Source organism: Nesoenas mayeri (genome assembly GCF_963082525.1).
Source record: "Nesoenas mayeri genome assembly, chromosome: 9".
Classification (NCBI taxonomy): Eukaryota; Metazoa; Chordata; class Aves; order Columbiformes; family Columbidae; genus Nesoenas; species Nesoenas mayeri.
Window position 1 is genome coordinate 12,977,325 of NC_137557.1, and position 12,307 is coordinate 12,989,631.

General features: G+C 42.4%; 1 protein-coding gene across 1 annotated transcript; it reads left to right on the forward strand.

Moving 5' to 3' along the window:
* Nucleotides 1-2,034: 2,034 nt before the first annotated feature.
* Nucleotides 2,035-3,949, forward strand: RPL22L1 (ribosomal protein L22 like 1). The gene is made up of 4 exons (XM_080349809.1): nucleotides 2,035-2,080; nucleotides 2,325-2,417; nucleotides 2,825-2,946; nucleotides 3,701-3,949. The coding sequence occupies exons 1-4, from the start codon at nucleotides 2,072-2,074 to the stop codon at nucleotides 3,843-3,845; spliced, it is 369 nt and encodes a 122-aa protein (XP_080205935.1). The 5' UTR covers nucleotides 2,035-2,071; the 3' UTR covers nucleotides 3,846-3,949.
* The last annotated feature ends 8,358 nt before the right edge of the window (nucleotides 3,950-12,307 follow it).

Here is a 12,307-nt window from a genome sequence, read left to right on the forward strand (position 1 = left end):
TAGACTGGAAACTCTCTGGGACAAGAGCTGTTTTTTGCCCTGTTCCTACAAGTGGGGTCCTGGTCTGACTGGAGTTTTCAGGTACTACAGCAATCTAAAGAGAGAGGCTTTATGATCTCCAGCTTGTTGGAAGAGCCCTCCTTGGGATGTAGGGATGTCCTTCTATTGCAACCTTCAGTTCTGCAAGATTTAAATTATTAAGTACTTCATTATTAGTTTTGCTCTTATATACTTAGTTGTCTTTTGTGAAGCACTTCGAACACTATGGAAGTGCAGAGCATTGGCTCATCATGCATGAAATTTCCCATAGTAGGTAAATACATAAGCATGAGTCTTAAGCATAATCTCCAAGTTTCAGTAAGGCTAAAAGTTGCTTCTAAATTAGAATATTCAAAGCATTTTTTTCCAAAGTAAGATGTTTCAGTTTACTGTCAGAATTGTTTGCAACAAACTGTTTGTGATCAGTAGTCCATATAGATGCGTATCTTTAAGATCCCTAACCAAATGCTTAGCAAAATCCTCCTTTCATAGCTTTACTTTAAAACAAATCTTACCGATGTACTTGTTCTGTAGTACTCTCATAACGCTTAAATTGTGTCAAAACAGAAAACTATAACCTTCTAATAACTGATGCAGTTGCTTAGAGGCTGTGAAAACTAGGAAGTGAAGAAAAGTATTTCCACTCCAAATAATGCATTTTTTTTATGGCTCCAATTCATTGAGTTTCTCTTCTTACTTTACAGAATTGGAAAGACTGCAGAATTTCCTGCCTCAAATATTGGCAAATAATACTTTAAGATTTCAATAGATCCTTCCAATTTTTGCTTATAATGGTGGTTTTTCAACTAGGCTCTTGCTAGTTGAGCCGTGTTCTCAGGGCTGTTTTTTTTTTAAGAAGTTAGCTGAGTTTCATTGTTTTTAATGTAACTGCTTTCAAGCCTCTTGCAGGTTTTTCTAATCCACAGTGTACCCAGAAACGGTGCACAATCTGGAATTTCACAATACAGGTAATTTTACATAATCTGTAAAGAAGTCAAATTTGTTGACAGCTCAAACTCATATGGTTACTGCAGGTCAGTTTTACAGAATTCAAAATTCAATCAATCCCACTGTTTTTTGGTTTTTTGCTTTTTTTTTTGTTTTGGTTGATTAATTTAGAATGTAGTTTGTTACAGTAGAACTAAACTTCAGGAAAAAAAATTTACCTTGTTAAGGATATTTTGACTATGTCATTAATGAAGGCATAGACCCTGGAGGTGTGGTGGGAGGGTGGTGGAGCATTCAGCAGGTCAGCACGGTGCACTGAGGGTGTTTGAAATCTCTCCAGCATCTGCAGTCTGGTCCTATGGTATTTGGCATCTGAGAGTAACTTGGTTTGTGAGCTTAAAAAGAAATACTTGCTATGTAGCACTGTGTCACAGAAAACCCATTTTCTCGGTTCTCCTGTGCTGTACATTGTAAGCGTAGCTTGTTTGGTGCGTTTTCAAAAGGCAGGGGAAAGAGGAAGGACCGCGACGAGTCCTTTTACTGGTCACGGCAAAAGCTGACCCCTGGAAATTGCATGCACGGGGCAACGCTGGTTCTCATGGTTCAAAACTGCGTGTTTTGGGAGCTGTATTTCCAACGCCATGCAAACGATAGGGGGAAAGATGTAAATGTGTGTTTTGCTCCAGAAATAATAAAGTGTGGGTGCTGGGGGAGCTGGTGTTGCTCATGGGCTGTGGGATGATCCATCGGCTCCAGCCCAGCCTGGGCTGCTCACGGGCCCCTCCTGTGAGCCAGAAGCTTCACCGCCGTCGCGGCGCGGCCTGCCACTTGTACGAGAGCGAGAGAAACGCTTGCGTTCCTGTCCGACAGAAATAAAAACCGGGAAATAAAGTTAAATAAAAACGGTGACTCATTCATGCTACAGACGCATCTGGTGCCTGTTTGTGCGGCGGAGAGCGCGCGGGGCCTCCCAGCGTGCCTTGCACTGCCACGCCCCGCGCGCTTGCGTGGTGACGTCATGGCAGGCTATAAAAGCGCGGCGTGCCTGACCCTACTTCCTTTCACCCAGCGCGGCGGCGGGAGCATGGCGCCGGTGAGTCCCGCGGGACGAGGGGCTGCGGGGCGGCTGGCGGCCTTCCCGCCGCCCGTTACCAGAGGGCCTCTCCCCGAGCGGGCCTGGCCAGGCTGGCGGCCGCCCGGGCCCAGGCTGACTGCAGCGGGCCCCGCTCCCCAGGCGGTGTCGGCCCGGGCCGGCGCTCGTCAGAGGGGGCAGCCTCTGTAATAACGAGCTTGTCGGGTGTGAGTTGTTAACGTTGGGGTTTTTTTCGGTGTTTTAGCAAAAGGACAGGAAATCTAAGAAGTCAACCTGGAAGTTTTGCCTTGACTTGACCCATCCTGTGGAAGATGGAATTTTTGATTCTGGGAATTTTGTAAGTCGTGGTTTTGCTCATTCTTACGGTGCATAATATAATAACAGCCTTAATGCAGTACGATAACTGAAGCTGAAGTGTTACATTTTGAACTAGTAAAATCAACAGTTGTGCTTTAAATTACCGGCATTTTTTGAAAGTTTCTTGAGTTTAGATGTCTTTTACAGACAAGATGGTTCATACCTGTCCATTAATAAATTGGCTTATATTTAATCCATTTAATCCTGTTTTAACACGGGGATTATTTTTTTCAATTTCACACTGTAAAATCTTACTGCATTGTAAATACTTGCTATGAGGACATAAGTGAATGGTGATTTTAATGTTGCTCTGTGGCTAGGGTCCCTTCCCTAGTTCATACCTAGGGTGCCCTTCCCTAGTGTTCTATTTCTTTAATGTTGAAACAGGAACAGTTTCTAAAGGAGAAGGTTAAGGTCAATGGAAAAACTGGGAATTTGGGCAACACCGTTCACATTGAACGTCTGAAAAACAAGATCACGGTGACATCGGAGAAGCAGTTTTCTAAAAGGTTGGTACAAGTTTCCTTTTGTTGTATTTGTGGTAGTGGATTTTGAACAGTCATGTTGAACATGGTGTAGTTACGGTGTGTACAAAGAAGGTGTTAATGCTAACCCTCATAGCTTTAATAAAATGTAATTCAAGCAAATCTCTACTTTTAGATTTTTTAAGAACTGCTTCTTAAAAGAGAAAACTTGATTACAAATTAGTGCTCCCTCTAGTGTAAGCATAGTAATACAGAGCTGCTTTATATAGGTTGTTGGAAATATATTATTGGGGAAAGAGATGCTTTTAAAAGTCATGCTGAATTTGTGACATGGGTGACTGTTTTATCACTAAATAGGTTGTATTAAAATGCATGCGTATACAGTACACATTGTGGAAGAACCCCTAAACTGCCTGGTATGTTGGTTGGGTCATGCGGCAGGTAGGTGCACTGGTTAGAGGAGTGGTTCCTTCCCTGCATCCCCACCTTCATTTCACAGATCCAGATGCACCGATATCTGTTGTGTTAGGCCAAGGTTTACAACCACTTCTCAATGCTTTAGAGTTACTGGTGTTGTGCTATGTTGTCAAAAAGCATCAAATAATAAATTCTTAAATGAAAATATACTTTTATTTTCTGTTACATATGATTTTTATTATTTCTGGATATACTTAGTATGCAGTGTTGCCCTGCTAGACCTGTCTTGGGTGGAGTGCAGACAGCAGGCAGTATGAGTTGTTAAATGAGACTGTTCTAATGTATAATTACTGCTTTTAAGGTACCTAAAATACCTCACAAAGAAGTACCTCAAGAAGAACAATCTGCGTGACTGGCTTCGCGTTGTCGCGTCTGACAAGGAGACGTATGAACTGCGCTACTTCCAGATTAGTCAAGATGAAGAAGGATCAGAGTCTGAGGAATAACTGAAGCTTCACTTCAAACTCAATACAGCGTACAAAAGACTAGAACATCTATTTATAAGAACACTTAACTTATTGGTGAATAAAGATTTTGTACCCTGACAGAGCGTGGTTAGTTGTCCATCCTTTTTCTTAAATTCTAATTAAAGGCCAGCACCGGGAATCATTTGATTTGCAATTTTCCTTCCATTGCTAAAAATTGGGGCTGTTCCACATGGCATCAGTGAAAGTCCAAGTAGAAAAGAGCTGAGCCCTTTGCCCAGGACATATGTAGGACAGTTACATCAGTATTTAATTTTTTAAACAATTTATTTTCACAAATGATTTATGAGGAACTAATTCTATAATATTTAATAAAAATTAATTAAAAACATCTTTACAAATTTTAATAAAGATTTTATTTTTGTGTGATGTATCTAAATCATTAACTGGTTATAGTGCTCCTGTGTATAACCACAAGTCAAATTGGAGTATAATGAGCAGAGATTCATTAGCCAAGTTCATATTAGATGGACAAGAAAGGAAGTAGAGATGAATTTCATTGCTGGCACCTGGCGGAAACAAAGGGAGCAGTGAGATGTGCTTTAATGGTGACAGTGACTGATTACATGATTTTGTTATTATTTCAGCATTGTTTTTGCTAGCAAACCTTTGAGACAGATTGTTTAGAGAGTTGCCGAAGCACAAAGCAATGTATTAACAGTCAGTCACATGACAAGCGCTTGTGGTACCTAAATTTATATGAAAAGTAGAGAAGAGAAGATGAATTGTCAGAAGCCCTGGGGTCTCATTTGTAATTTTTCAATTTGCTTCAGCAGCTGTTCCTGAAGTTGTGGCCAAGGGAGACGGGAGGAAGCAGCAGTGGAACAGCAGCTACTTGTGTAATCTCTGCCGTGTTGGTTTGATTAATTTTGCTGTTTCTGAGCTTGCGAAAGGGAGGGAGCGGGGTCTGTGACTGGCTGCAAGGCTGTGGATTATTTCCTAGCTCCTTTATGTTGTGCTTCATGCGCCTCTGTGGAAAGAACTTAAAACAGCTGAAGTCCTGCCACTGGATAACACCAGAGTGCTGCCTCGGAACTTCTGTTCAAGAAAAAACAGACAGTTTTTAAGCAACAATTGAAGGTGGTAATGTCCTTACTTTTCTGGAAATCCAAAAGATGATTGTTAATGCTTTTTAAAAGTAGCTGCAGTGCTGGTAGTTAATACTGTGTTGAACAAGCAAATTGTTTCTCACAGTAAAGCTGCAACTATTTGAAAACCTTTGCTCTGTTTTCTTTCTTTGCCAGAGTAAGTTAAACAAAGCAGGGTATGACTAACACTTGTATTTCAAAAATCCATCCCCACCTGTTGTTTCAGAGTTGCTTTTTCTTCTTTTCATGTGACAACACATCCATTACACTGGACTGACACAACAAAACTGCTCTGATTAAATGGAACAAGCACAAACACAACCGGAGCTAATGGGATCGCGCTGCCTGGTTATCGTTCCTGTTACAGTGTGTGGTTGTAGAGCCTGGCAGATAAAAATGGTCGTTAGTCAAAAGATTAGAAAACAAGGCCTGGCATTTCAAGGAAAGCAAGTTATTACACAGCTGTATTTGGGGGGAAACTGCCAAAGTGATCCTGTGAGCTGTGTCACTGAGCTTCACTGCAGCAAGGATGGAATTCCTTTAACTGATGCTCAAAAACATTTGAAAAATATAAAATTCCACATTTCTGATAACAGTAATAAGTGCAGCTCTAGAGTGCTTAATAAATCAAGGAAAAATTTCCTTCCTCTTTAGCTAGCAGCCAGACATTTTTTGCTTTATCCCTGTATTGCTGCCCAAGCTCTGCGGTCTGTACCCAGCGCCGCCCCTCCAGCTCTGCTCTTCGGAGCATGTGAGCTTTATCGGGTCAGTGGAATCAGTCAAGGTGTGTTAAGAAACCACAAATAGGAGGGTTTTAATTTAAATTGAGTGTTTACAGTACATTTTTTGATTGTTTTGTGGAGAAAAAGTTAGCTGGAGTACACAGACAATAAGCTGACCTCAGACAAAGCTTCAGAAAAATTGTGATTCATAATTTCATGTATTTCATAGCTGAAAAGCCCAGATGTAATGCAGGTGGGAGGCAGGAAACAAACCTGTTATTGTTCACTTAAGGTAATTAATACAACTTACCCAGATTAGGATGGAAGTGAGCTTTTTTAAAAGCCACAGGTCACCATTTCTCTGATAGCTGACAGGGTCTCGCTCACTGCGATGGCAGCTCTGCTGCGCCAGGAGCTGCCAGGTACCTTCATCATGGACCTGGCATGACGATTGTTTTTTCCCAGCTAGAATCTGCTGTAAAATAACCAGTTTAATTCATCTTTGTTTTGAAAGTTAAAATATCCCAAACAGCTTGAAAATGGCCAGGATTGACTGTCAGAATTTTCCATATTTAATGCTGGAGAATAGCCCAGAAAAGCTCAGCTCAAGGGTGGGATGGGCTCTCCTCCTGCGTCAAACAGATTATGAAGTTGCTGGAAAAATAATGCACCCACCATGTGAAAACTTAACAGGTGACGGGGGCTGCTGCTGAGTTCAGGTCCCTGTCGCTCCTCAGCAACGTGCTCCGGTCTCAGATGATGCTCAGGGCACTTCTGGATTTCCAGAAGGGATGAGCACAAAATGCAGGAGGAGCAAATGCTCTGGGAGCATCTTTGTGGCCAGGGACAGCACCTGTGAGATCAGGACTCAGGAAAGTAATGGCATCATAATTCTTAAAAGGCTTTAATATAGCCAAAATTATGTATTTATATGTATATATAAATAACCCCTTTTAAATTTTACAGTAATCGTTTCTCCTCTTCATTTTGTAAAAAGTGTTTTCGCTGCACTCTTCCAAATAAAATCAGTTTATGAGAGACCTCCCACACATGCAAAATTTCAATGCCTAGCAAATAAGAAAAAGTAACAGAGATTTATAAGCACAAGAGCTATGATGTGGCTGTTGCCAGAGCAGCGCTGCTTAAGCTATTTGTGTATAAGCATATAAAGATATTATATTTGTGCATCATCAGTTTCTGTCACTTCTACTGCAGCAAAATTTTCACTGACTTCCATTAAAGAAAGAAAACAAAACAAACCACAAACACCAAAAAAAGAAAGAAAAACCCAAACCAAACCAAAAAAACACAAAAAAAACCCCAAACAAACAAACAAACAACCACCACCAAAATACCACAAAGCAAACCAGGATTTCACCTACCCTAACCACCACTAGTGAAAGTCGCTTCCAAATGTCCTCGTTGTGTCTTGTCAGCTTTCTGTCCACTTGCCCTTCTGGCCTATATCCACATCAGAAAATAGCTTTATCATCCACTCAAATGTAGTAAGATCAGAAATAAAGAGGTAAATAATAGCAGGAAATATCTGAAAAATGTGTTAGGGTACTAGTGTACAAACAGACCCAGCATGTGGCGGGTATTAAAGGAGGCACAAACTCAAAATATTCACATAACATCAGCACAAAGTAATTAGAAACAGAGAGGCCCATGGAAAAATAAATACTCAATAATAGCTTCAATGTACCCAACAGCAGGAAATAAGCTTCAGTGGTGAGAGTGATCTGATTACACCAAATACAGATAAAAATAAGGAAAAATTGTTTCTCTTCAAAGACAAAAACGAAACGGAGAATTCTTATGAGGCAGCAAGTTGGGCATCCATTGCCTTTAGAGACGTCTCCTGCCTCCCCATTATCACTATTAATATTCATAGCCCATCCTTCCCAACTAGGGCAATAAAATACGTTTTATTTTATATGGATATGTTTGATATTGGAAGTAGAGCCTCCATCCCATGGATTTTAATAGCTGCGTCAGGTGATGTGTCCTGGCACGATCCCCATCCCATGAGCAAGCGGCTGTGATTCCCATTAGCAGGGTGAGAGTTTATTCCCGGCAGGGTAATCGGGGGGCACAGATCGCTGCCCAGCTGTCCTGTGGACACAGGGGTACCTAAATTCCCATGGAATGTACGTTTTTTGGCAGGATGCTTGCAGAAAGCCGCTTTGAGGCTTGGCTTGGTGCAGCAGCTGCAATTTGAGCCCTAATTCTCGCTGAGGCTGCTGCTGGAGCGCAATGCTGTTGCAGAGCTCAAACCGTAGGTGGGAGGAGCAGCTCGGGAATAACTGGGCCAAGCAGCTCAAACATACCCTAAACTCTCTTCAAACAGCATCCTATAAAGCCCTCACAGAGGGCAAAGGGATTCAGGTGCAAAAAGCTGCCACACCAGCTCCTCCAAGCCTGGAAACTGCCTTTAGCAGCTTTTTGCACCTGAATCCCTTTGCTCTGGGGACTAATAAACTCACAAAGTACCATAGAGCCACCAGCTGGGAAGGATTCTGCATTGTTGTCCATCCAAGTTGGATTTAAATGAGCAATTAAGAGAAAAATGCTTTAATATTCTAATTAACAATTAATTAGTTTTTGTACAGGATCAATCCAAGCCCAAGTTCATGTGTAGAGCCCAGGGTTGTGCACAGAGCATGAACATGACCATGTCACAGCAATATCAAACCCATATGCATTTTAAATATAATTATTATGTGTAATAGTGATTATAATAATGACATATATAATACATAAAATATATAGATAATTTACAAATTGTATATGAATATTATATGTAAATATAATATATACATATACAATAATATAATTCTACATATAATCCCTTTCAGAGGACAGAGACAACTGCAGCCGGTGCTGACAGCACTGCTCTGAATCTGAGCTTGCAATGAGCACTGAGCCACCACACAGCTCCAAACATCATCAACATATCTCTGTAATTACACGCTGCAGCCACAGAAGTATAACTGCATATTTGGTGGCAGTCCTGAGCATCGCACCTTGGGTCTGGGACACGCTTTATGGCACTTAGAGGTTAGTGGGGAAAGGAAATCTGCTTTTTCTCACTGACTTCTGACCTTCAAACTCACCCTGGAAAGCTCAGGAGGGCTCTTCTCCTCTCCCCCAAACACAATAAAGAGGCACAAAGCAACCAGTGTTTTTACAGGTGCAGAATTATCTGCTGGGAGAGCAAACTGCAGAGTTTGTGATATAAAGCTGCAACTTTTCTGCTCAGGAAAAAGCAGGAACCTGTTTCTAACATCAGTGATCAAAAAAAGCCCACAAAATCATAAACTGGGAAAAAACAACATATTTGTTTCCAATATATTTTGGGGGGGCTTCTCTGCAGCCCCTTACAAAGCAATACCATTAGCGGGGGTGCCCTGGGAAGGGGGCGCAGGGCAGGATTGCTGGGACCTGGTGCAGAAACAGCATTTTGCTGCTGTGCACAAAATCCTCCAGGCTGGGCTCTGGAGAGAGCTCTGCTTCATAGCGGAGAAGTTGCCACTGTCATTGCCTTAATTCCTTTGGGTGTCTCATGTTGCACACAGCAAAGTAAAAAGGATCATGATTATAATATTTATGGTTATATGTGCTATCCTGCACTTTCCTGAGCCCCAGAAGCAGCTGGGATGCCTAATTCCCTTTAAAACAAATGGCATTCCTGTGCCAACACACACACCCACAGGTAGTTTTGCAAATGGACCTCACAGATAACAGCTCAAAAAAATGAGTCCTCCAGGGCAGCTACAGCAGCACCATTCCTGTGCCCCTGGGGGAAGAGATAAGAGCAATGTTTCCGACATAAATGCTGACCATAAGCTAGGATCAGAGCCCAAGGGATGGATGAACTTGGATGGATGAAAACATGGGTGCAGTTAAAATCCCTACAAGTTTGCTCATTGCTCTTCTTCTTACCAGACAGCTCCCGGAGCCACCAAGGTTTGAGGTGCGATGCTTAAAGACGTGCTGGTTTGGAGGAAGGTGACTTGCTGCAAGCCAGGGACAGCAGGGCTGGTTGCCTGTGCTGGGCAGTGTGACTCTGGCCTGGACCACAAACCAAGGAACCTGGTGGTGAAATGGTCACAACCAACCTGTGAAGCAAGAGATAGTTGCTGAAATGCATGAGAGAATAATATCAAAGCAATGCACTTGGAGAGTTACGGTGGGCAATCCATACGAGGCAACAGGGACTGTTAATTCATCATTTACCCTGCTATTTGGGACAGCTCTGTGGTTCTTCTTTTAACTTGAAAGTCACTGTACGAGTGTTTATCTGGACTTGGAGGTAAAGGTTAAGCAATGCTCTGCGCATTTTTCATAAAACGTCCCCAGGATGTGACAATTTATCTGATCCATTGCTCATGTCAGGGTGGGATAACAGGAGAGCTCGCTTCCAAAATGCACAATGCAGCAGCAAACTCCATCTCTGCTGCACAGAGGGGAAGATCAAGAGGGAAGATCACATTTTGTCCCAAATAGCTGCAGCTGTATCCTGCCCAGGACCCCCCACTGCAGGCAGGAGATGACCCAAATCGCTGGGCTCCAGCATGGACAGGCAGCAGCAGCCACAGGCTGAAGGTCCAGGCTTGGCCCTGCCAGCAGCTGAGATCCAGGACACCTTGTTCTCATTCAAATTGCCACTCAGCTGCACCAAAATATCATCTTGGGTCATGCTGGGACACTGTTGGAGAGGAGATGCTGGTCCAGCCAAGCGCAGTTGCTCTCATGTTTTGCCATCAGCTCTACTGAAAGCACAGGGTGGGATTGAAATGTGCAGGAATGGTACGAAATCAGCCCAGCAAAATGAAACCACAGAGAACAGAGGTTTGGCCAGAAATGAAATATCACTTGTAATAACAGCACATGTGCCAGAAAACTCCCTGCAGTGGTCAAGAGCAATTACAATTAAACTGGTAATTCTCAGGTAACCGGTGGATGGAGCAGACCAGTACCAAAAAAACAGGGCTCCATCGACCTAAATGAAAAGTTCTCTCCTTTTCAGATCCTAAGTGTCAGCTGCAAAGCACATACGTGTGACAATATTGTGCCAATGAGGACAGAAAGATGCCTGGGTTTCCCGCAGGGTGTTCACCTGTAGTTGCAACTCAAACAATGGACAATACATTCAAGAACGGATCAGTCGATGCAGATATTTGGAATTTGATGACAATTTTGAAACCTTTTCTCATTTAAACTAAAAGTAGCCTAAAAATAAACTATAATAATAGGGCTCATCTCTTATTGGAGGGTATCTACGTAAAGCACCATGGTGACATGAACTTCCGTGCTCAGATCCACCTCACCTGACCACATGCCAGAGAGTCAGAGCAGAGGGACAAGGTCCTCGGCTGGGACACCAGTGCAGCACCACTGTGCCAGCTGCCTGGCCGGGTTTTAAGCATCACTCATGACGGATCACTCTAGATTTTTACAACAAAGTTAAAATCCAGGTCATGCAGTGAGGAGTGGTGTGATGTACACCATGCAAATGTCCATGTGCAGTGCCTGGGGAAAACTCTGAACTGATGCTTGCAGCGAGTGCTTGCGTTAAAACTGAGGCACCTGGGCATGCAAGGAAAGCTTGCGAGGCTGTGCTGACCTGCCCTGACCTAAGTAACCACTGAATACTCATAAAGACACTGGGGACAGGGGTGCATGTAGCTCACAAGGCAGGTGTCCCACTGGGTTGCACACAACAGGATTATCTCAGGTTCTGAAACATTACCTTGCAAATAATTTGAAATTTGAGTTTAATAATTCAACATTCTAAGGTAAATACAGAATTATGGAAAACAGCTACTTTCCCAGCTGGTGCACAATATTCCAGACACGCACAATATACTTTTTCAACTGTGTGCATTATTCATAACCAATTTTACATTTCCCTGGGTATTTTTCTCAACTAACTTCAAGAATTAGCATGTTGGCATGCACGTGCACATCCACTTGCATTTTCAGATTCCTCCTTTGCTCCTGTTTCTAAGAAAGTACATTGACTTCACTGTATAGGTATTATTTACAATACTCTGAAGCCAAAATATTGAAACTAAAGTGCTTCAAGACCCTACTATTAATGAGATCACATTTGGATACATTGCAGAAGCAAAAATAACAACTGAATGAAAACAACAGGCAAGTGAGAAGCAGAGCGAGGATGCAAGTTAACATTCATATCACAGGATGTTGGTCAATTAACGGACAGCCCAGACTGTCTTTATGCCAAACCTTTAAAAAACAGAACCATTTGGAAAAGATGAGATATGGTAACGCTAGATCCCACGTGAGGATGGAAACTTATAGTCTAGATCCAAGCAAAATGCTTCCTGAGAATAAGCTGATGGGATGATCCAACTCGCTGAATCACCCGCCCCAAAGTATTGCATTTATGGGAAAAAGCACATGAACACAGCCCAGGAGTAAATGGTGGGTCTCCAGGACCGAGAGTTGGGAGGAATTGTTGGCAGACTATTTCTCGGTTGATCAACCAAAACCAAAACATTCCTTGGAAACTCTTGGATTTTGGTGAAATATTTAGAAAAGTAGTGGAAGTTTCCTCCCATATCTATTTCCCTTGGCAGTTCAT